This window comes from Ipomoea triloba, chromosome 9 (genome assembly GCF_003576645.1).
Source record: "Ipomoea triloba cultivar NCNSP0323 chromosome 9, ASM357664v1".
Classification (NCBI taxonomy): Eukaryota; Viridiplantae; Streptophyta; class Magnoliopsida; order Solanales; family Convolvulaceae; genus Ipomoea; species Ipomoea triloba.
Window position 1 is genome coordinate 31,269,911 of NC_044924.1, and position 26,048 is coordinate 31,295,958.

General features: G+C 34.9%; 4 protein-coding genes across 11 annotated transcripts in view; all 4 read left to right on the plus strand.

Annotated features, from left to right (window-relative positions):
* Nucleotides 1-26,048, plus strand: part of LOC116031004 (putative pre-16S rRNA nuclease) — a 518,904-nt gene that overhangs the window by 2,289 nt on the left and 490,567 nt on the right. The gene's annotated exons all lie outside the window — the stretch shown is intronic.
* On the plus strand, nt 103-6,170 carry LOC116030982 (small ribosomal subunit biogenesis GTPase RsgA 1, mitochondrial-like). 5 transcript variants are annotated; one of them, XM_031273394.1, is made up of 7 exons: nt 103-1,022; nt 1,646-2,345; nt 3,091-3,857; nt 4,537-4,761; nt 4,852-5,046; nt 5,120-5,313; nt 5,675-6,170. In XM_031273394.1, the coding sequence occupies exons 3-7, from the start codon at nt 3,156-3,158 to the stop codon at nt 5,862-5,864; spliced, it is 1,506 nt and encodes a 501-aa protein (XP_031129254.1). In that variant the 5' UTR covers nt 103-1,022; nt 1,646-2,345; nt 3,091-3,155; the 3' UTR covers nt 5,865-6,170. The 5 variants fall into 5 exon arrangements, with proteins under 5 accessions (XP_031129254.1, XP_031129252.1, XP_031129255.1 ...); XM_031273395.1 differs by having other exon boundaries at nt 105-1,022; nt 2,266-2,345; XM_031273396.1 differs by having other exon boundaries at nt 105-1,022; nt 2,297-2,345.
* Nucleotides 12,863-21,125, plus strand: LOC116030984 (small ribosomal subunit biogenesis GTPase RsgA 1, mitochondrial-like). Of its 3 annotated transcripts, none has more exons than XM_031273399.1 (7): nt 12,863-13,635; nt 17,277-17,356; nt 18,102-18,868; nt 19,548-19,772; nt 19,863-20,057; nt 20,131-20,324; nt 20,686-21,125. In XM_031273399.1, the coding sequence occupies exons 3-7, from the start codon at nt 18,167-18,169 to the stop codon at nt 20,873-20,875; spliced, it is 1,506 nt and encodes a 501-aa protein (XP_031129259.1). In that variant the 5' UTR covers nt 12,863-13,635; nt 17,277-17,356; nt 18,102-18,166; the 3' UTR covers nt 20,876-21,125. The 3 variants fall into 3 exon arrangements, with proteins under 3 accessions (XP_031129259.1, XP_031129260.1, XP_031129261.1); XM_031273400.1 differs by having other exon boundaries at nt 17,308-17,356; XM_031273401.1 differs by lacking the exon at nt 17,277-17,356.
* LOC116031005 (putative pre-16S rRNA nuclease) lies at nt 15,342-16,933 on the plus strand. The gene is made up of 7 exons (XM_031273431.1): nt 15,342-15,359; nt 15,636-15,772; nt 15,889-15,946; nt 16,053-16,121; nt 16,205-16,300; nt 16,472-16,561; nt 16,657-16,933. The coding sequence occupies exons 2-7, from the start codon at nt 15,636-15,638 to the stop codon at nt 16,771-16,773; spliced, it is 567 nt and encodes a 188-aa protein (XP_031129291.1). The 5' UTR covers nt 15,342-15,359; the 3' UTR covers nt 16,774-16,933.

The window sequence follows — 26,048 nt, forward strand, 5'->3', positions numbered from 1 at the left end:
CCATATGCCTTAAACAACCAAATAAGCCCAATTATAATAACAATTTTTTTTTTTAAAGTAACTGGGCCTGGCCGAAAAAGGGCCAAACCCAGCCCAACTTTATTATCTCATTACATCAGTTCCTTAATCATTCAATTGACCCAAAACCAAAAACCTAGCTACACAACATAAACCATCCGCAGCCAGTGAGAGAGTATTACCGGAAAAACAGAGAGAGACGCGGAGAGAGGTCGCCGGCCAGAGCCCGCCGTTTGCGCCACCGCCATTGTTGACGCACCGGCATCCCTCAGCCGCCGCCGCCACCATTCACCGCACGCGGTTCCGTCCACAGTCCAACGGCAAACGACCAAAACCAGAGAGAGAGACGATGATTGCCACCGACGCTCCGCCGACCGCGACTTCAAATTGCGTCGTCGCCACCTAGCGACCACCGGACCTGAGACAGCCGCCGTTCGCCCCTGTTCGCGACACCAACCGTCGTCCGCCGATCGAAGGATCCGTCATCACCGGTCACCGTCAGTCGTCGTTGCTGCCGTTTTCCTTTTCGCAGCGCCAACGTCCGCCGTCGATCTAGCCGCGACGCCACCGGATTCATCTAGCCGCGACGCCACCGGATTCCTCTCGGCGTCGTCGACAGGAGCCTGAAGCGACGTCGCCGGAGATCCCAGCTCTGCCACCGCCGAATCTCTCCGTTGCAACAGATTGCGGTCGTCCAGCAGAGAGAGATAGATCGACGAGAGAGAGATCGACGGAAAAGGGAGAGAGAACACTGGAAGACGAGTCGGCTGGTACACCGGCGCTCGCCACCCTCAACCCAACACTGCCGCCCCTCCGCCGTCCCAGCAGACTGCGGCAAATAAGAAAAAGAGAGAGAGAGACTCAGCGGCGAGCGTAGCTTGGGAAGCCAGCCTCGCCACCGCCTTCTGCCTCCGTCGCCCACCATCTACCACTATCGCCACCGAAAAGAGACCGTAACCGGCGAACAAATCCGGCAACTCTCCAGCGAAAGCAGATTACAGCAGGTTTATTTATTTATTTTTACTATTAATTAATTTCGAAATTATTCCTTTATATTCCGAAAAACAATAGTTGCTCGAAAAAATAACAATTATATATATATACATATATGAAACTCGATATATATGTGGACAGATACTGGAACAGTGATATACAAACAGCATAATACTTTCTACGAAAAAACAGTAAAACATATACTGCATATTATATTAATCAGATATGTACCTGATATAATTTAAACAACTAGGCAGAGGTTAAACATGCTCTGATACTAAATGTTAGATCAAATATACAAACATAGAAGTTGTAATAATCTAACCTTATTGCGGAAGCTAATAGGATCATGTACCTCCAGCCATAGTTGTCATATCCGTAGCATTACTTGAAGGACTTGAAGGATTGTGAGGAATATTAGAGTATTTTTGTCTACCACTTGTCTCCTGGGCAACTAGATGGTGTAGTCTGTGTCGCTATACCAGGAGCAGTGGGAGGACCATTGCTTAAATAGCCTACGTGCCATCATTATAGACTAAGTAACAACAACATTGAACAGACATCTCTAGGTGATCTGATGTACAGTGGCTTTAACATCGTACTTTGGATACGATAATCTGTTTGGTTGTAGCAGGGGTACTTGGATTATGTCAATAGAAATGAGAAGATGAAGTTATCTGCTAGAAGTGATGCAACAAAGGATAGTGAAGAGGCAACTGATGAAGATGGAATTAAACCTTCAGTTGCATGAATGTATTTCATTTAGCCTGTAGATTGCAGCATAGAAATGAATGAAGAAAGAATTGATGTTATTCACTTATTCAAGCAAAAAGGGGAAACAAAAGCATTAAATATTAGAATTGTGTTTTCATTCTAACTTGATTCTAAGGAAAGTGAAGCCATATACCTAAGCTCTAGAGTTATTATTATTATTATTATTTTTTTTTGAAAACCAAACCAATACTGATATATTAATGAATGAGGTTTTGAATACGTACGGGGGAGTCGTGTCACAATTTAATTACCTTTAAAGTGTTATAGACATAAAAAAAAATTGACAATATTAAGTAAAGTTTTAGACTCTTAGTTACACAAAAAGAAAAAAAGAAAATAAAGAAAAAGACACAAGTCTAGTAATTTCCTGTAAAGAAGTTAAAAGCCTTTATTCAGAGAAAAATAACCTAAGCTACACTCCCTATCTCCTCCGGTCATCCATGCTGCCCCCTCTCACTCTCTCCTCACGGTTTTGTCAAGTCTCACAATCGCCGTCACTCATCGGTTTCAGCCTATCACCGTGCGCCCAAAATTCAGTGTGTTTAGCGGAAGAACCAGAGGTCAGTTTTTTTCATTTTAAATTTCTTTTATTTCTTTTCTTGTGAGTCGGTCGAAGGGCTACTGCTTGAGTTGATTCTGTGTCATGGTTACTGCTGTTTACGTACCAAGAATGGATGGATGGATTTGTGGATTGGGTAATTGGATTTTTCCTGTAAATGAGTACATTCATTTTGTTTTTGGGTGAGCTACATGCAATAGCTGCAATTGATAAGGTGCTAATTTGGTGTTGCATTGTAATGCCTACCAAGTGTTTGATGTAATGTCCCTGATGCAGTCTACCCTGGTTTACTCTGGTTCTTTTTTGGGAGATTGATATTCTTTGATTTATTGGCCAATTCTTGTTTTCACTGCTTCATTGTTTGGCCATTGTTGTATAGAACACTTTTGCTTTTGGTTCTACCAAACTATAACGGGTCAAGACTCAAAGGGGGTTCTAATCTTTTATTCTTCCTCCTTGGAGGAGAGCAGACAAAATCTTATGTACTATATGTGTTTCTTCCATCCTTAATATTCACTAAATGTAAGTATAGTATAAATACAGATTATTCAATTGAAGAATTTTGATTAATATATGGTTAAGTTAGTTTGATGATTTATTTTTGAGCTAGGCGTTTGAAATAAATATTTGATTTAGACGCACATGTAATTTGTATTTATTAACTACTAGTAATGCTTGATTGGGTAGTGGAGAGCTAGTTTACTCATTGGGTTTTTATCTCACTCTTATTTTTCCATGTTTTTCAGATTAGTAAGTGGATTTGGGGAAATAACAGAGAGCATAACAAATTTGTCTTCTATTTTCTCAATCAATGAAAATCGCTTCAATGTCTCTTCTCCGGCCACGTGTGGTGCCGCTTCTATTTTCAACTTTCAGTGCCTCGGCCTCACGGAACACCTACTTATCTTCCCCATTCGCCATTGTCTTGGCAGCTCGCCATCACCACCAAGGCTCTAAGAATGCTCCTAGGAAACTACAACAGCCGAATAAGAACCTCCTCAAGGCTCGTGAGACTATCAAGCAATTCTCGCCTCTAGCTCCGGTTCTCTCCAGCGAAGATAAAACAAATCTCTCTCAGGACCAAGCAGTGGGAATGGTTGCTGCTTCACAGGCTAATTTCATGCGTGTTATAGTGCAATCATTGCCTTCGGAAGTTTGTAGTGGTTCTGGACTGGTAGAAGGTTTCACTGATGCTCCGGGAGTTGGAGTGGAACTACTATGTGTGGTGAAGGCGGTGTTGAAGAAGATCAAGAGGAGAGTGTTGGTTGGGGATAAGGTTTTAGTAGGTTCGATTGATTGGGTGGACAGACGGGGAATGATAGAAAATGTGTTTGAGAGGAAGTGCGAGATTTTGGACCCTCCTGTGGCGAACGTGGATCATTTGCTAGTGTTGTTTTCAATGGAGCAACCGAAACTTGAGCCCTTTTCTCTCACTAGGTTCCTTATTGAGGCTGAGTCAACTGGAATTCCTTTTACTCTTGCATTGAACAAGTGTGAACTTGTTCCTGAAGAGGTTTGTATCTTCTTGAATATGATAATTAGCCTTTAAATATTTATGATCAGAGTACTATTAGACATCAGTGTTATTTGAAACACTTATATGACTTCGATAAGACTTTCTTATTTTTCAAACTATCAAACCCCTAAAAGAAATATGAACTATGAATTGTGTGTTGTTACTGCTATGAAAATGATTTTTGGAGTGTGCAATGGATCTCTTGATGACTCATTAGCTGTGCATGTTATTTTTTATATTCTGGGAATATGATTACATTGCGATATATTGGGGAGAATTTTCTAGTTCTATGTTAATAGTTGACATTTGTGCATTTCATGCACCATACCTGTCCTGTCTTGTGGATTCTAACCCATCTCTTTGGGTGTATACTCCACCTATATGTTGCTGTAGTTTTAACAAACACAGTACTACACTTGGCTGCCAATTTCTCATGCATGTGTTGTGTCTGACATAATTTATCATTTAGAGTTCTCTTTATGTGATGAACTTTGGTAGAGAATGCTCTAATAAAATCTCCACTGCTTTTAATGTAGTGAGCTTTTGAAACCCCATAATGTACCCATGTTGGGTTCTACATTGTAGGGTTCAGATCCTTGGTTTCCTTTTGTTTATTTATTTCACATTAAATACCAAATCTATATCGATAATTATGAGGGCTATATAACTTCTGCAGACATTGGCTGCATGGAAATCTAGGCTTCGTAAATGGGGTTATGAACCTATCTTTTGCAGTGTGGAATCACAGCGTGGAATTGATACTTTGCTGTTCATTATGAGAGAACAGACCTCAGTAATTGTTGGCCCTAGTGGTGTTGGAAAATCCAGTCTCATTAATGCTATGAGATTCAATAAGCGTGGTGCTGTTGGTGTTGGCGAAGGAGATAACTGTTCAAACCTAGTAAACATTGCCTCTTCTACTGTTGGTGTTGTAATTTCATTGTTATGTTTCTAAGCCTCTAACATCTTGTTTCCTGGATCACCTTATCAGATTCTGGATAGCAAATGGTTTGAAGAACAACGTGTTGGTGAAGTGTCTACAAGAAGTGGAAGAGGGAAACATACCACTAGGAATGTTTCTTTACTTCCACTATCTGAAGGAGGGTATCTCGCAGATACTCCAGGATTCTGCCATCCTAGTTTGATGAAAGTGACAAAGCAATCTCTCGCAGAACATTTTCCCGAGGTTGGTTTTCGAGGATTAACCTTTATTTCTCCTTTTAAATAACCAAACAGCTGAAGCATTATTTTCTCAACAGATCCAAAAAATGCTTAAAGAAAAAGAACCAGCAAAGTGTTCTTTCAGCAACTGCTTACATCTTGGTGAACCGGGGTGCCTTGTTGGAGGAGACTGGGAAAGATACCCATACTACCTTCAGTTGCTTGATGAAATCAAAATCAGAGAGGAGTTTCAGCTTAGGGTAGTGGGGACTAAACGAGAAAGTGATGTGAGGTATGCTATAGTATCATTAACCAAATTCATTCTTATCTAGCTAAAAGAAAACGAATTGATTGTCCCCTGTTAGGATCAAGCACTTACCACCCAACAATCCCCTAGCCACCGCATGTTGGACTTGGCCCTTTACCGGCCTTTGCCCAACAATTCCCTCTCCTAGCGAACCTGTGGCTTGCCTCTGATACCAGGATTAAGCTTTTACCTCTATGCTAAAAGCTATAGTTCATAGCAAAGGCACTAACTTTATTTTCTTATACCGCCACACATTTTCGAGAGGCAGGATGCTGGACTTGACCCACATTCCCTATTCAATCTTACTACCTTTTTTGTTTTCGTATTTCGTGTTTTGTCCTTTCAGGTATAAAGTAGGAGACAAAGGCGTTATACAAGCTGAACCGCGCTTAGAACCCAAGAAGCACAGGAGACAATCTCGTAAGAGACTGAACCAATCAGTCTTAGATGAGTTGGATGAACTTGATGATGAGGATGAAGAGACACTGGATGATGACAACCCAATATTGAGAGCAATGAAGCAAGAAAACTCATAGGATGAAACTCGATTATATTGTTGGAAATTCTGAGGACGACTGGCAATCAACCATTGTTAATATGGCTAGAGTGTAAAGAGAGGTAAATGTAAATGCTGCTTCGAGCTGAATAGTTATGGTGAGTTGAAGCTATGATGACCTTTTTGGTTGGTTACTTGGTTATGGCTTCAGCTGGATGTGTACATAGCATGGATATTAACCAATAAATGAGCTTTTTCCTGTTAATGCATAAAACACACATCTCACACAATATTTGTTTTTGGAATTAGGGTCCGTTTGGAAAGCAGGAAAATGACTTCTGGAAAATGTTTTATGGAAAATGTGTCATTTTTCGGAAAACAGTTTCATTTCTAGTGTTTGGATGTATTATGGAAAATTGTCTTTGTGTGTTTGGTTCATTTTCTGGAAAATGGATAGAATTGTATAATTAAACATTGTAATTGTTTTATTTAAAATATAAAAAATTACTACGTATAATAGTATTAAAATAATGGTATTTAATAAAAAAATAGAATTTATAAAAAAAATTAAAAAATTTTAAAAAAATGTAGCAAAGGTTTTCGGCGGTTTTCCCACCTCATTGGTCCAAAGTGAGTAGTATCCACTTATGATTGCAATGTAATTTGTTCTCTAAGTACCTTACATGGTATAAAACTTAATGAATAAACCTTATGTTTATTCTTGATTTGTAATCAGTTATCAAAAACCAACTACTGCCACAATGGCTAAATTTGGCCTTACAAACTTACACCACCTGATTTGTACAATATTAATGAAAAATGTTACAATTTTTCATTTGGTGCAAGCATTGGCACAACCTTCATTTAAAAAACAAAAAACATGAATCATAGTGGTATGTCCTCTTAAATTAAAGTGTGAGTAANCAAATAAATATGCGCATAACCATATGAGAAACCATCCATATTACATAGAAGTGACAAAATATATGTACGTACAATATAGTCACATAATTAGTTCCATGTATCCTGTATGATCCTTAAATTCTTATAAGCATGCCTTAAATAAGGATTCGAAACTATTAGCAAAATGCTAATATTTAACACGACCAACTCTTTATCTTTAATACTATCTATGATGGCTAAGTTTTCGGAGTTGACACGTCTGCCTCTCCATTTTCATTATTCTTAGCCAAAGACAGTATTTGAGTAGTCCATATTCCAATGGCTTTAAATGACAAAATAATAAGTCTAAGCCCACAATGGAACTTTAAACATACACCTTAGAAATAATCTCCAAAATAAAAAGGAAAACCCAATTTTTATGCCATAGAGCAATAACGAGGATTTATTTATGTAACTTTATGAAACAACACAAATGTTGTATCAATATAAAAAATCCTCAATATGAATCAATCTCATGAGCCTTTGCTTGCTTTATGCCTCTCAACATTGAATTTATGAGCCTCTTCAAATCTTAATGACCCAGGATCAATTTGATGAGACGAAAAACTCCAATAAATGCTTAAAGAATTCAACTCATAATAGTACACCATAAACTTCATGCTATTGTTAAAATAAAAACTATTAGTGTTGTTACAACATTTTCATAAATATGTTGCACAACTTGTAGTTCAAACAATTTGAACTTATTTATAATTAACAAGGCAAGGTGTCTTATCCTTGAAGTGGAACAATCTTGAAATGGGATATCTTAATGATCAAATGACCACTCCCACTAGTCAAGCCATTACTCCCACTGATCAAGTCATTCTTAAGCATTATATAAATGATATACATACATACTAACGATCCTCATGTCCAACTAATTTTAACAAAGAATAAAGTTTCCCACCATAGTTGGACATACCAAATATGTACATGTAGCAGACACGATTTTCAACTATTTGAACAAATTAAATTGCTCTAGTTGAAATTTGGCTAGATATGTACATTTCCAATATAAGGATCCAAAAGTATATCATATAAAGTTCATACAGAAAAGATCTATTGTGGTTGGGCTGAAAAACCAAGTAAGCAACGTACAGTAACAATTTCAAGTTACTAAGTTTTGGAGATTAACAAAATACATGTGTTGCCAATGCAACACATGCCTTATAGAATTATAACCGACCTTAAGTTATAAATTCTAAAAAGAATGGTATGATAAAATTTTATCTTGATCATCAATTTAACCAGAAGAATCTAGTGACATAAAACTTGCCTGTAGGCTAAAGTTTTATTCAATTAGGCTCAACTGAGGTTTTATGACAATCAAATATAAGATTCTAATGACATAAAACTTGCCTGTGGGCTAAAGTTTTATTCAATTAGACTCAACTAAAAAAAATTTATGATAAAATTATTATCAAAAAGATAGAAGAATCTAGTGACATAAAACTTGCCTGTGGGCTAAAGTTTTATTCAATTAGATCCATCTCCAAGCTTATGATAAAACTATCNCAAATAAATATGCGCATAACCATATGAGAAACCATCCATATTACATAGAAGTGACAAAATATATGTACGTACAATATAGTCACATAATTAGTTCCATGTATCCTGTATGATCCTTAAATTCTTATAAGCATGCCTTAAATAAGGATTCGAAACTATTAGCAAAATGCTAATATTTAACACGACCAACTCTTTATCTTTAATACTATCTATGATGGCTAAGTTTTCGGAGTTGACACGTCTGCCTCTCCATTTTCATTATTCTTAGCCAAAGACAGTATTTGAGTAGTCCATATTCCAATGGCTTTAAATGACAAAATAATAAGTCTAAGCCCACAATGGAACTTTAAACATACACCTTAGAAATAATCTCCAAAATAAAAAGGAAAACCCAATTTTTATGCCATAGAGCAATAACGAGGATTTATTTATGTAACTTTATGAAACAACACAAATGTTGTATCAATATAAAAAATCCTCAATATGAATCAATCTCATGAGCCTTTGCTTGCTTTATGCCTCTCAACATTGAATTTATGAGCCTCTTCAAATCTTAATGACCCAGGATCAATTTGATGAGACGAAAAACTCCAATAAATGCTTAAAGAATTCAACTCATAATAGTACACCATAAACTTCATGCTATTGTTAAAATAAAAACTATTAGTGTTGTTACAACATTTTCATAAATATGTTGCACAACTTGTAGTTCAAACAATTTGAACTTATTTATAATTAACAAGGCAAGGTGTCTTATCCTTGAAGTGGAACAATCTTGAAATGGGATATCTTAATGATCAAATGACCACTCCCACTAGTCAAGCCATTACTCCCACTGATCAAGTCATTCTTAAGCATTATATAAATGATATACATACATACTAACGATCCTCATGTCCAACTAATTTTAACAAAGAATAAAGTTTCCCACCATAGTTGGACATACCAAATATGTACATGTAGCAGACACGATTTTCAACTATTTGAACAAATTAAATTGCTCTAGTTGAAATTTGGCTAGATATGTACATTTCCAATATAAGGATCCAAAAGTATATCATATAAAGTTCATACAGAAAAGATCTATTGTGGTTGGGCTGAAAAACCAAGTAAGCAACGTACAGTAACAATTTCAAGTTACTAAGTTTTGGAGATTAACAAAATACATGTGTTGCCAATGCAACACATGCCTTATAGAATTATAACCGACCTTAAGTTATAAATTCTAAAAAGAATGGTATGATAAAATTTTATCTTGATCATCAATTTAACCAGAAGAATCTAGTGACATAAAACTTGCCTGTAGGCTAAAGTTTTATTCAATTAGGCTCAACTGAGGTTTTATGACAATCAAATATAAGATTCTAATGACATAAAACTTGCCTGTGGGCTAAAGTTTTATTCAATTAGACTCAACTAAAAAAAATTTATGATAAAATTATTATCAAAAAGATAGAAGAATCTAGTGACATAAAACTTGCCTGTGGGCTAAAGTTTTATTCAATTAGATCCATCTCCAAGCTTATGATAAAACTATCAAATCATGTTCCTTTTCTCAATCCCTGTGGGTAAATTAAGAAATATGATTTGATATTTTATCCTGACTATTTACATAAGCTATGATAAAATCTACCGATAGGAATTTATTATAGTTTATGTAATTAGTCACAAAGTGATCAAAAATTTCAGTTATGAAATTGTATTGATCACTTGACATATGTATATTAAAGAATATTAATGTGCCAAGCTATTAATCTAATTTCCTTTTAATGCATAAAAAATACACACAAAAGAAACCAAACTAATACCTCAAAAATAATATTCTTTGAATATGTACATATATCAAAACTTTACGATAGAAGATATCAATTCTCAATTTATTTCATAACCATATAATAAATAAATTGACTTTCCTATCTATAATGATAAAAACTCACCAAAAACTATATTCTGAGACATAATTGCCTGTGGGCTAAATTACGATCATATATAGTTTGGTGTTTTTACCCTAATTAATCATATGAATATAACAAAATTGCCTGTGGGCTAAATTTCATTATATCATATAATTAATTACAACCAATACGTCTATGTCTGTATGTGATCTTACAAAATTTCAATTAAATACTGTGGCTATTCTTTAATTAATCAAAATTATATGATCACTAGATGATTATCTTGATATTTTAGGCATCAACTTTAAAGCCTAAAACAAATGATTATCTTGATATTTTAGGCATTAACTTTAAAGCCTAAAAACAATTATGCAACAATGTGATAAACAATTCCAAGTATCCTCCCTGGTCATGTTTTCTCACACAAAAGGCATAATTGACGGATAACCTTTTAAATCTTAATAGTTCACCTTAGGGAAAGACTTTTAATCTCAAGTGAACACCTCAGACGGTCATAACATGCTTAAACATAATGCACTACCGTATATAAGTCCACACATAAAGTTCAACTTAACAAGGAATTTTTAATTCCTAACATATGCAATTCTAAAGGCATATATAAAATCACATAACTAGAAAACATAATGTTATGCTAGTGAACAATTATGCATGAAATTCAATAAACTCATAAATAAATTGTACACCATAATAGCAATTTAAAAGAGCTATAAAATTATTATTATTATTCAAATAATGACATAAATCCAAAACTTGAAAGATTATAAAATTTGAAAAATAACAATAATCTATAATAACTGTATACTTTTCACAATTGAAAAGTTTTAACTTGTATGCCCAATACAAAAGGATTCAACGCATATAGTAAACTTTACGAGAACTAGCCTTAAAATTGTAAATTCTAATCATATCAGAACCATATGATATGTTGACATTTACAAAATACATTCTCACGAAACAAATTGCATAATTTAAATCATAATATTATGCACTTAATTTAATTATATGCATAAAACAAACTCATTAAAAATATGAATCAAGTATTCATACTCAATCAAAGTGGGCATCTCAATCCAGAAACAATGATGATAACAATGTTACGACATATTGATTCCTCAGTTCAAAGATCGATTACCGTTATTACTGAAATAACACTTATGTAACAGTAATAACTGAACAATCAATTTCCTCAATCGTAACCCCTGATATTTGATAGTAATAACTATAAAATGTTACAAAACGTTATCATTATTAACACATATATTTTGGATCAAAAATCAGATTGTTTCAAAATTATGATTTCAAATCATACTATCAAAATCCAAAACTAATGATGATAGTAACGGTGCAAATCATTGATCCATCGATTCAAAAATTGATAATCGTTATTACTATAATAATTCTAATAATTATTACATAGTAGTAATAACGGAATAATCAATTACTTTAATTGTAACCGAACAACATTCAGTAAAAATAATAATAATTATTATTATTATTATTAAATGTTACAAAATATCATCATTATTACTCTAAATTTTGGATAAGCAAATTCAAAGGAATTTGAAAATATGATTCTCAAAATCATAATCAAAGTTATTATGGCAAGACTAAAAAACAATATTCAATTGTCATAAACACACAACCTTTTTTCCAAACTGCGATACAAAATCACACTCCATAATCAAAATATTATCAAATTATGACAAATATTTCAATGAATAGTCATAATCATCACATAACATTATAACAATTAGGAGATTTGAAATGGAAAAAACAAATTGCTAGAACCGCAAGCCTTTAAAATTTTTCGGGAAAAATTTTAAAACTTAATAAAATTAAAAATGTTGAAAAATGTAAAAACTAATAATTTTCAACTTTTATTAACTGATATAAAGGCATAATTAAAAGCGGTTCTTGACTAAAACTTTATTGATGTTATTAACATAATAACAACAATTAGTCACAAAAAATAGCAATTTAACCTTTATTGCCAACAATATACTAATATGATAACAATTGGTCCTAAAAAGCTTGTTCAATTACCACTAATATTATTATTCAATGGTGGAAATCATACTTTAATGACCCAGATAAGTCCCAAATAGCTTGTTCAAATAGGTTTTGAAGCCCCAAGAAGACAAAAGTATGTCATAAATTGAAGGGAAAACCAAACTAGCTACCTTATAGGGTCACAATGAATCCAAAAATGAATAATATTTCAAAAAGAATTTATAAGCTAATAATATGCTAAATACACCTTTAAAACATGCTTTTCTAAATGCATAAGTATAACTATAAAATAATTATACATATGCAAAGCATGATAGGATTATGCATATTAATATATTATTAACCTATATATTCAAAATAAAAATGCAATACTTCAAGCAATTTATTATACACCGCAATACTGCAATATTAAATTAAAATTCATAGAACAAATTTGTCTAAATATGAATAATAATTTAATGATAAATTACGGGAATAAACTGAACAATTAAGCTTGAAGGAACCCAAATATGATGATGGAAAATATTTAAGCAAGCCTAAGAGCTAGAGAAGGCCCATTTATTATTACGAGTGTGCTAATTATTTAAAGCAAATCCATATGCCTTAAACAACCAAATAAGCCCAATTATAATAACAATTTTTTTTTTANCCCGCCGTTTGCGCCACCGCCATTGTTGACGCACCGGCATCCCTCAGCCGCCGCCGCCACCATTCACCGCACGCGGTTCCGTCCACAGTCCAACGGCAAACGACCAAAACCAGAGAGAGAGACGATGATTGCCACCGACGCTCCGCCGACCGCGACTTCAAATTGCGTCGTCGCCACCTAGCGACCACCGGACCTGAGACAGCCGCCGTTCGCCCCTGTTCGCGACACCAACCGTCGTCCGCCGATCGAAGGATCCGTCATCACCGGTCACCGTCAGTCGTCGTTGCTGCCGTTTTCCTTTTCGCAGCGCCAACGTCCGCCGTCGATCTAGCCGCGACGCCACCGGATTCATCTAGCCGCGACGCCACCGGATTCCTCTCGGCGTCGTCGACAGGAGCCTGAAGCGACGTCGCCGGAGATCCCAGCTCTGCCACCGCCGAATCTCTCCGTTGCAACAGATTGCGGTCGTCCAGCAGAGAGAGATAGATCGACGAGAGAGAGATCGACGGAAAAGGGAGAGAGAACACTGGAAGACGAGTCGGCTGGTACACCGGCGCTCGCCACCCTCAACCCAACACTGCCGCCCCTCCGCCGTCCCAGCAGACTGCGGCAAATAAGAAAAAGAGAGAGAGAGACTCAGCGGCGAGCGTAGCTTGGGAAGCCAGCCTCGCCACCGCCTTCTGCCTCCGTCGCCCACCATCTACCACTATCGCCACCGAAAAGAGACCGTAACCGGCGAACAAATCCGGCAACTCTCCAGCGAAAGCAGATTACAGCAGGTTTATTTATTTATTTTTACTATTAATTAATTTCGAAATTATTCCTTTATATTCCGAAAAACAATAGTTGCTCGAAAAAATAACAATTATATATATATACATATATGAAACTCGATATATATGTGGACAGATACTGGAACAGTGATATACAAACAGCATAATACTTTCTACGAAAAAACAGTAAAACATATACTGCATATTATATTAATCAGATATGTACCTGATATAATTTAAACAACTAGGCAGAGGTTAAACATGCTCTGATACTAAATGTTAGATCAAATATACAAACATAGAAGTTGTAATAATCTAACCTTATTGCGGAAGCTAATAGGATCATGTACCTCCAGCCATAGTTGTCATATCCGTAGCATTACTTGAAGGACTTGAAGGATTGTGAGGAATATTAGAGTATTTTTGTCTACCACTTGTCTCCTGGGCAACTAGATGGTGTAGTCTGTGTCGCTATACCAGGAGCAGTGGGAGGACCATTGCTTAAATAGCCTACGTGCCATCATTATAGACTAAGTAACGAAACCACTAAGTAACGAAACCGTTACTTCTGTTTAATACCACAACATAATGGCTATAAATGGCCTATTGATTTGCACCACTTTATTGTGACACTTAATGGAAAATGTTACAAGAAGGTCAAGACCAATGAGAGTTGCACGAACTTGTTGACGCCAAACTGGAAAATTTGCATCAGTAAGGCGGATTGGAAAGTTGGTTGGGGCGGATATTTGGATAATAGCAGTGGTGGAAGTAGTGGTGGAAGTACTCGCCATATGAATGAATTAGGAAGAGAAGGGTAAAAAAAAAATGTATAAGTCTCGTGAGAGTCAGGCTCTGATACCATGAGAGAATGGGAAAGTCTGTATATTCTTATGATTGAAACTATTGTACTGAGAAGGTATAAATAGAAGAAATACTAGCAACAACTCTAGACCAATTCTAAAGGAGATAAAATATAACCATCTAGACTAAATCAACAAACTAAACATGTGAATAATATTAATGTTTAATAACCTTCTTCCCACCCGCAGCCCTCTTCCCCCTTCTTCTTCTTCTTCTTCTTCTCCTACTACCATAATGTACAGTACATCCTTTCTCCATCCTAGCAGCAGCTGAAGTCGTCGCCACCACCTAGCAGGCAGCAGCAGCCGACGTCTTCGCCGCCCGCAATAGCCAGCTACATCCTTCGTCGTGGACCGCTTCTGTCGTCACTACCTCGTTTCTCCTTTTCTAATTCCGGTAATTTCTCAGAACTCTTAGCACAATTCGACCAATGCATATGTTTCTACAAAGGATGTACTGTACATTATTTTAGAAGAAGAAGATGAAGAAACAGAATGGAGAATGAGGAATGAGGGTGGAAAGAAGAAGGGGGAAGAGGGCTGCGGGTGGGAAGAAGAAAAGGTTTGGGGAATGAGGAATTTTTTTTTTAATAAAAAGACAATTTTGCCCTTTAAAATATTTCACTCGCCGGCAAAACTCACCCGTGGGCGGAATCTAATCAAAAGGACCAAATATGGTAGAAAGTACTAAATTTTGGGAATTTTAATAATTAGGATCAAATGTGGAAATGATCTCAGTACTAAATTTTGGGAATTTTAATAGTTAGGATCAAATGTGGAAATGATCTCAAACTTGTAGGACCAAAAGTAGAAATTAGCGGCTTGGAGGATTTAGGATTCTCACAATCTCACGCTCGTTTCTTTCAAGTAAGAACACGAAATCCTATGAATGTTAACCAAATGAATGTCAAGTATAGGATAACTATTGAAAAAGCTTTTGTTGAAGTAAGAGAATGTTTTTGTTCCTCACGTGTTTGTGAAAATGTCTCAATGAATATGTGTTTTGTGCCCACAAGCTATGTATCCTGTCAATTGCTTCATTTCTGTTATTTAATTGAAAATAAACCAGTTTCTAGTTCATTAGTTATGGTTGAATGGATATATTATTTGTGAATAAATATTTTGATATGTATCAATTTTTAGATGAAGTACATGAAGCCATTAAACTTGTTCCAAGAATTGGTAAAGTCACGGGGTCGTTTGCTTGGTTTGGATGTGGGCAATAAGTATGTTGGTTTAGCTGTCTCAGATGTACAAAATAAATTAGCATCACCACTGAGGTAATATAACTTGTACAAAATTATTAACTGTAATGTCCCTTTTCAGCATTTATAGTTTGAGTTAAGTTTTACAGTTTTCTTTTATTCATATGATTTTGTTGACACTGTGTTTGTAGTGTGTTGATTCGCAAAAAATCGAATATTGACTTGATGGCCACTGATTTCCAGTCTCTTGTAAGGCTTTCTTTCTCAAATTGTACTCTTCCTGGTTTACCTTGATTTCTTTAAGGATTAAGATTGTTTGGTCATTTAAATCATTTGCCATTTTGATTGTGTACAGATCTCTGAGCTTTCCTTGAAGGGATTCATTTTTGGCTACCCTTTTGATCGACAACGAAACAATCCAGATGTAGGTCTTAGTTCAGTTGTGTGTGTGTGTGTGTGTGTTCTCTTTCCGGGTATCGAAATTTTGATACATCCTCTCTTTGCTAGGCTGTGCAAGTTAAACTTCTGATTGATGATCTTTGTGAAACTGGAAAACTTGTTGACCTAAAATACACGTTTTGGGATGAAAGCTTCTCATCCAAGGTACCAGTAATTGCCTTTAGACCTTATTACAGGAGGATAAACTTAGGCCTATATATCTTATTCAATGAATCATGGAAGTAATATATCCCCAAAAGAAAAAACTCTTCTGTGAGCCTTTGACAACCGATATAGAAGTTGCTATGATTCCAAGTTATCATTTTGTGTCTGCAGAGTGTAGAAATGTTACTGAAGCCTTTAAATTTGCATCCGGTTCAGTCGAAGACTATAGTGGACAAATTTGCTGCTGTTGAAATACTCCAGGTAACAACAACATTGAACAGACATCTCTAGGTGATCTGATGTACAGTGGCTTTAACATTGTACTTTGGATACAATAATCTATTTGGTTGTAGCAGGGGTACTTGGATTATGTCAATAGAAATGAGAAGATGAAGTTATCAGCTAGAAGTGATGCAACAAAGGATAGTGAAGAGGCAACTGATGAAGATGGAATTAAACCTTCAGTTGCATGAATGTATTTCATTTAGCCTGTAGATTGCAGCATAGAAATGAATGAAGAAAGAATTGATGTTATTCACTTATTCAAGCAAAAAGGGGAAACAAAAGCATTAAATATTAGAATTGTGTTTTCATTCTAACTTGATTCTAAGGAAAGTGAAGCCATATACCTAAGCTCTAGAGTTATTATTATTATTATTTTTTTTTTTTGAAAACCAAACCAATACTGATATATTAATGAATGAGGTTTTGAATACGTACGGGGGAGTCGTGTCACAATTTAATTACCTTTAAAGTGTTATAGACATAAAAAAAAATTGACAATATTAAGTAAAGTTTTAGACTCTTAGTTACACAAAAAGAAAAAAAGAAAATAAAGAAAAAGACACAAGTCTAGTAATTTCCTGTAAAGAAGTTAAAAGCCTTTATTCAGAGAAAAATAACCTAAGCTACACTCCCTATCTCCTCCGGTCATCCATGCTGCCCCCTCTCACTCTCTCCTCACGGTTTTGTCAAGTCTCACAATCGCCGTCACTCATCGGTTTCAGCCTATCACCGTGCGCCCAAAATTCAGTGTGTTTAGCGGAAGAACCAGAGGTCAGTTTTTTTCATTTTAAATTTCTTTTATTTCTTTTCTTGTGAGTCGGTCGAAGGGCTACTGCTTGAGTTGATTCTGTGTCATGGTTACTGCTGTTTACGTACCAAGAATGGATGGATGGATTTGTGGATTGGGTAATTGGATTTTTCCTGTAAATGAGTACATTCATTTTGTTTTTGGGTGAGCTACATGCAATAGCTGCAATTGATAAGGTGCTAATTTGGTGTTGCATTGTAATGCCTACCAAGTGTTTGATGTAATGTCCCTGATGCAGTCTACCCTGGTTTACTCTGGTTCTTTTTTGGGAGATTGATATTCTTTGATTTATTGGCCAATTCTTGTTTTCACTGCTTCATTGTTTGGCCATTGTTGTATAGAACACTTTTGCTTTTGGTTCTACCAAACTATAACGGGTCAAGACTCAAAGGGGGTTCTAATCTTTTATTCTTCCTCCTTGGAGGAGAGCAGACAAAATCTTATGTACTATATGTGTTTCTTCCATCCTTAATATTCACTAAATGTAAGTATAGTATAAATACAGATTATTCAATTGAAGAATTTTGATTAATATATGGTTAAGTTAGTTTGATGATTTATTTTTGAGCTAGGCGTTTGAAATAAATATTTGATTTAGACGCACATGTAATTTGTATTTATTAACTACTAGTAATGCTTGATTGGGTAGTGGAGAGCTAGTTTACTCATTGGGTTTTTATCTCACTCTTATTTTTCCATGTTTTTCAGATTAGTAAGTGGATTTGGGGAAATAACAGAGAGCATAACAAATTTGTCTTCTATTTTCTCAATCAATGAAAATCGCTTCAATGTCTCTTCTCCGGCCACGTGTGGTGCCGCTTCTATTTTCAACTTTCAGTGCCTCGGCCTCACGGAACACCTACTTATCTTCCCCATTCGCCATTGTCTTGGCAGCTCGCCATCACCACCAAGGCTCTAAGAATGCTCCTAGGAAACTACAACAGCCGAATAAGAACCTCCTCAAGGCTCGTGAGACTATCAAGCAATTCTCGCCTCTAGCTCCGGTTCTCTCCAGCGAAGATAAAACAAATCTCTCTCAGGACCAAGCAGTGGGAATGGTTGCTGCTTCACAGGCTAATTTCATGCGTGTTATAGTGCAATCATTGCCTTCGGAAGTTTGTAGTGGTTCTGGACTGGTAGAAGGTTTCACTGATGCTCCGGGAGTTGGAGTGGAACTACTATGTGTGGTGAAGGCGGTGTTGAAGAAGATCAAGAGGAGAGTGTTGGTTGGGGATAAGGTTTTAGTAGGTTCGATTGATTGGGTGGACAGACGGGGAATGATAGAAAATGTGTTTGAGAGGAAGTGCGAGATTTTGGACCCTCCTGTGGCGAACGTGGATCATTTGCTAGTGTTGTTTTCAATGGAGCAACCGAAACTTGAGCCCTTTTCTCTCACTAGGTTCCTTATTGAGGCTGAGTCAACTGGAATTCCTTTTACTCTTGCATTGAACAAGTGTGAACTTGTTCCTGAAGAGGTTTGTATCTTCTTGAATATGATAATTAGCCTTTAAATATTTATGATCAGAGTACTATTAGACATCAGTGTTATTTGAAACACTTATATGACTTCGATAAGACTTTCTTATTTTTCAAACTATCAAACCCCTAAAAGAAATATGAACTATGAATTGTGTGTTGTTACTGCTATGAAAATGATTTTTGGAGTGTGCAATGGATCTCTTGATGACTCATTAGCTGTGCATGTTATTTTTTATATTCTGGGAATATGATTACATTGCGATATATTGGGGAGAATTTTCTAGTTCTATGTTAATAGTTGACATTTGTGCATTTCATGCACCATACCTGTCCTGTCTTGTGGATTCTAACCCATCTCTTTGGGTGTATACTCCACCTATATGTTGCTGTAGTTTTAACAAACACAGTACTACACTTGGCTGCCAATTTCTCATGCATGTGTTGTGTCTGACATAATTTATCATTTAGAGTTCTCTTTATGTGATGAACTTTGGTAGAGAATGCTCTAATAAAATCTCCACTGCTTTTAATGTAGTGAGCTTTTGAAACCCCATAATGTACCCATGTTGGGTTCTACATTGTAGGGTTCAGATCCTTGGTTTCCTTTTGTTTATTTATTTCACATTAAATACCAAATCTATATCGATAATTATGAGGGCTATATAACTTCTGCAGACATTGGCTGCATGGAAATCTAGGCTTCGTAAATGGGGTTATGAACCTATCTTTTGCAGTGTGGAATCACAGCGTGGAATTGATACTTTGCTGTTCATTATGAGAGAACAGACCTCAGTAATTGTTGGCCCTAGTGGTGTTGGAAAATCCAGTCTCATTAATGCTATGAGATTCAATAAGCGTGGTGCTGTTGGTGTTGGCGAAGGAGATAACTGTTCAAACCTAGTAAACATTGCCTCTTCTACTGTTGGTGTTGTAATTTCATTGTTATGTTTCTAAGCCTCTAACATCTTGTTTCCTGGATCACCTTATCAGATTCTGGATAGCAAATGGTTTGAAGAACAACGTGTTGGTGAAGTGTCTACAAGAAGTGGAAGAGGGAAACATACCACTAGGAATGTTTCTTTACTTCCACTATCTGAAGGAGGGTATCTCGCAGATACTCCAGGATTCTGCCATCCTAGTTTGATGAAAGTGACAAAGCAATCTCTCGCAGAACATTTTCCCGAGGTTGGTTTTCGAGGATTAACCTTTATTTCTCCTTTTAAATAACCAAACAGCTGAAGCATTATTTTCTCAACAGATCCAAAAAATGCTTAAAGAAAAAGAACCAGCAAAGTGTTCTTTCAGCAACTGCTTACATCTTGGTGAACCGGGGTGCCTTGTTGGAGGAGACTGGGAAAGATACCCATACTACCTTCAGTTGCTTGATGAAATCAAAATCAGAGAGGAGTTTCAGCTTAGGGTAGTGGGGACTAAACGAGAAAGTGATGTGAGGTATGCTATAGTATCATTAACCAAATTCATTCTTATCTAGCTAAAAGAAAACGAATTGATTGTCCCCTGTTAGGATCAAGCACTTACCACCCAACAATCCCCTAGCCACCGCATGTTGGACTTGGCCCTTTACCGGCCTTTGCCCAACAATTCCCTCTCCTAGCGAACCTGTGGCTTGCCTCTGATACCAGGATTAAGCTTTTACCTCTATGCTAAAAGCTATAGTTCATAGCAAAGGCACTAACTTTATTTTCTTATACCGCCACACATTTTCGAGAGGCAGGATGCTGGACTTGACCCACATTCCCTATTCAATCTTACTACCTTTTTTGTTTTCGTATTTCGTGTTTTGTCCTTTCAGGTATAAAGTAGGAGACAAAGGCGTTATACAAGCTGAACCGCGCTTAGAACCCAAGAAGCACAGGAGACAATCTCGTAAGAGACTGAACCAATCAGTCTTAGATGAGTTGGATGAACTTGATGATGAGGATGAAGAGACACTGGATGATGACAACCCAATATTGAGAGCAATGAAGCAAGAAAACTCATAGGATGAAACTCGATTATATTGTTGGAAATTCTGAGGACGACTGGCAATCAACCATTGTTAATATGGCTAGAGTGTAAAGAGAGGTAAATGTAAATGCTGCTTCGAGCTGAATAGTTATGGTGAGTTGAAGCTATGATGACCTTTTTGGTTGGTTACTTGGTTATGGCTTCAGCTGGATGTGTACATAGCATGGATATTAACCAATAAATGAGCTTTTTACTGTTAATGCATAAAACACACATCTCACACAATATTTGTTTTTGCAATTAGTTTTACACAAGTTTCTGTAATAATTTTATGCTTTTAATAGGCATCATGTATTCATATATTATTAAAAAGAATTTAGGACGCACATTTAGCAAATGAATAAATAATTGGAAAATGTTTTTTTTTAATGGTTCTTGATTACACGTTTATGTCCATGCAATAAAAATCATATCAATATAATGCATGGAATAACCTACCACGATATATAACTTGAACAATCTTTTATTTATGAACTTAAAAGTAATATAATTAATCAAACATGATCTTTTATATTCCGCGTAAGTGCCTTGCTAATTGCTATACGTTCATTAGTGCATATATTAGTCACTTCTTATTAATCCATACGACCATACATAATGTATCATCATTTTATTGGAATTTTAAAAAAAAAAATATTTTAATTACGCAGGTTCTTTATTAATCCATGGTTAGTCAGTTAACGCACAAGTAGTCTAAAAAAAGTTTCTTTTTTAATAAATACCACATCAAGTATTTAATATTATAATGAGATTAGAAATTAATTTTACTTAATATCTTGATTATAATAACAAATAAAACTTTATATAAAAATATTAGTATAATTATTAATACCAATAAATAAATAAAATATATATATATATATATATATATATATATATATATATATATATATATAGAGAGAGAGAGAGAGAGAGAGAGAGAGAGAGAGAGAGAGAGAGAGAGAGAGGGGATTACTCAACTCATATTAAAAAACGATAAATCCTCTTTTCATTTTTGCAAATAAAAAATTTTAAAAATTTATTTGTGGGTAATGAGTTATTTGATTTTATCTATGTTTTTAAATGAGAAAATATACCAAAATGTCTCTATCCCTTTCCCTCTCTATCACCTATCTATAAACACTAAATTAATTAATTAATATAAAAATTGAATTATGAAAAAGGTTCATCTAATATTACCAATTAATTAAACTAGTTAACACAATCAATTAAAAGTTAACCAATAACAGAATTCGCTAACAATTATTCACAAAAAGTAAATTGCCAAGCAATAAGGCCATTGTATGTTTAGCAAACTATGAGAAATATCATAGAAGCTTCTAAGAAAATACTGGAGTACACAGCTGAAGTGGACTCAATGCAAGTATATACGGGCCCTGTTTGGTAAATAATCAGCCTATCAGCCAATTTTGACTTATTTAACTACTATTATTTATTTGGTTAATAAGTTTTTTGTAACTCCAAAATGCTAAAATTCAAAAGGCTACTCAAAGTAGCCTTTTCAATTAGCTTTTTGAGAAAAGAAATTATACCAAACAGCTATCAACTAACAGCTAATCTATCAAACAACTTTCTACAATCAGCTAATGTTATCAACAAATCATATTTTCTAACTCAAACAACCAACCCAATCAGCTAACAACCATTTACCAAACAGGCCACTATCTTCTCTGACAAAATCACATTGCAGTTGACCATTGAATTGGGACTAAAGTAGTATAAGGAGACGTAATATGCACTCCATGCTATAATTTGGGCATACTAAACTTGTTCTTAGGGCAAGGGAGGGGAAGGAAACCGCAAATTATATCGTGGACGGCGGTCCACAATGAATTGTGGACTGCACATCAAAACGACATCGTTTTGATTAATGAAAACAAACGTATGAATCGATCTCTGTTTCGCGCCATTCACTTTCAGTTCATATATACTGCAGTTACATTTCAACACAATTACAGTTACATTTCGATATAACTACAGTTTCATTCGATAATATAAAAACACAAATGTGAAACTGTTATTCAGTATCAGTTCATATACACTGCAGTTACATTTCAACACAACTACAGATACATTTCGATATAGCGACAGTTTCATTCAATAATATAAAAACACAAATGTGAAACTGTTATTCAGTGTCAGTTTATATACACTGTAGTTACATTTCAACACAACTACAGTTACATTTCGATATAACTACAGTTTCATTCGATAATATGAAAACAAATGTAAGGCAGTATCTTTTGAGATGAAGTGTGGTGTCAATTGCGGAGCTCCGTCTCCCATTTACTAAAACGACATCGTTTCGTGACAACAGTCCACAATGCATTGTGGATCGTGGTCCACGATATAATGACGGGAAGGAAACTAGGCAAGTGAATTTATATTGTTTAAAAAGTCATGACAACGTATAGACTCAAGTCGAGCATTATGGTCCAAGACAATTTTAAAGAAAAAAGTGTCAAATAGGCCACTGAACTTATGGCTTTTGTGCAATTGGGTCATTGAATTTAAAAAGTGTACAATTCAACCATCAAACAAGTAAAATATGTGCAATTAAAACATTTTTCTATTTTTTTTTTTTTAATTCAATTTGAGTTAGAAACATTTCAATATCTACTCCCAACTAGTATGGTAGATGAAAATGTCACTCTTAATACATATATGTTAGTAATATAATATGATTTTACTAGAAAATTTTTGTAAAAATATTCCAATTGCACAAATTTTGCTTGTTTGATGGTTCAATTGCACACTTTTTAAGTTCAGTGACCCAATTGCACAAAAACAAGAAGTTCAATGACCTATTTGACACTTTTTTCCAATTTTAAATAAATTCATGAGTAGAAGAGGATTGGTTAATTGATGAGATTACGAGCATTTAATTTGGTGCAAATATTTGAATTAGAATGATAATTAGAATTAAATACTTTATAATAATGACAATAATGTGTTTAACTACAAGAATTTCTTTATTTAGTACTACATAATAAATAAGAATAGGAATCAATTAACTATTTTTTTAATATTATTGACTCTGTTACAATTTAATATTTGTTCAAACCTATGACCTCTCAATAGGAACCAATTAACTAATTAATCAAGTGAGAACAATGTCTTAGTAAGAAGCTGTGGACAAAAACCCACTGATCTAATAGATCTAATAGTTGAAAATAAACAACATTTTGTAATATTTATGAAAATGACCTCATTCATTTTTTTACTTGATTTTTTATCCATTAGATCTTGCAGATCAATGTTTTGGATTTGTCTGCAAGTTCTTGCCTGAGAATGATTCTCATATGATTAAGATTATATATATATATATATATATATATATATATATATATATATATATATATATATTAGGGAGGGTTCATGTAAAGAATATCTCTTCCTATAAAAAGTGTACCGGACACCCTCCATCTTGAGAAATCAAACGTTATGATCTTATCATTACTAAACTTTCAAGTTTTAAATAAGAGTTAATTGCGCCAGATGTCCCTTGTCTTTGATGGAAATTTTAAATTTAGTCACAAACTATCATTTTTGTCATTTAACATCCTAGAATATTATTTTTGGACACTTTTAGTCATTCTCATGACTTTCCTATTTTTAGTAAGGACATTTTTGTCTCTTCATGTTTTTCTTTTGTCATTTTTTCGATTTCAACTAGTTTAATTGGTTTAAGACTTTACTAAAAATCAATTGAAAAATATGGTTACTAAAAATCAGAGATTACCTAAAGTCTTAAACTATTTAAACCGGTTGAAACCAGGAAAATAACAAAAAAAAAATATAAAAAGACAAAAATGATCTTAATTACTAAAAATATGAAAAGTCATGAGAACTGAGAAAGACTAAAAGTGTCCAAAATATAATAATTTGGGATGTTAAATAGCAAAAACGATAGTTTGGGACTAAATTTGGAATTGACGACACCAAAGATAAGGGACTTATTGTGGAATTAACTCTTTTAGATAATTATAAAACTAATGCTACTCTAAAAAAATTTTCATTAATTATAAATTAACCTCATTTTTTTTTTTTACTAAAACCTTCAATTATTGATTGTGTTACAATGTAGTATCTATTCATACATACTTTCTCAACCTACTGAAGCACAAACACCAACTCCCTTCCATATGAGAGTGCACGTCGGATGCCACTAGACCACAATGCAAGATCTTTGCACTATTGGTTAACCCTCAATCTAATAGTAGGAGAGCAAAAGTGACAAACAAAATGGTAATTGGTTATTAAAAAAAGTTACGATACACATGGAATTGATGAGTAAATTATTATTAAGTTGGTCACAAAGTTACAAGTTTGATTTTCATTAGAAGCGTCATATTGACTTTTTTTAGTTTGAATCAATTAATTATGTGTAATTTAGACTAATTATTTTAATTAATTAAATAAGCATATCTTTTGTGCTATCATTTATTGTTTTCATTCGAACTATCAATTCAAAAATTCTAGTTTGTGTAGGTTTGGTTAATTAATAAGAAAAATATACTTGATCTCCTCCCTCAAAGTCCTGAAACAAGTTTTGAAGCCTGGCTTTCACAGTTGATTACTAACGGTACTGAGGCTCAAATTTGGGAGATTGTGGCATTATTATGGGCTATCTGGAAAGGAAGAAATGACCTCATTTGGAATAATAAAGCATGGGATATCTCCAGAATCTGGTCGACATCAAGAACCTTGATCAATGAATGGCAGTGTTGGGCTGAGTTTCAGAAGGCAAAAAATATATCAATGCCAGTTAATGCATGAATCGTTTCAGGCTGACTCCAGTTGGATCATTTGTAATGTTGACGCATCAGTGTCATCAAATTCTACAACTTTTGGAGCAGTGATTTATTCCCACACGGGCGTTTTTCTTGCGCCATATCAGGTCCTTTGAGACCTGTAAAAGATGCACATCTTGCCGAATCCCTCACCATAAAAAGAAGCTCTTTCCTGGCTAAAAGGGAAGCATTAGCAGAAAGTTTGTGTACACACAGATTGCCAGCAAGTTTGTAGACTCTTCAATGACCTCACTATCTTATACAAACACTGTTATTAGGGATAGTCGACTCATATTATCTAATTTTCAGGATTTTGTCATTAGATGATATATTAGCACATTAGTAAATGTGCAAG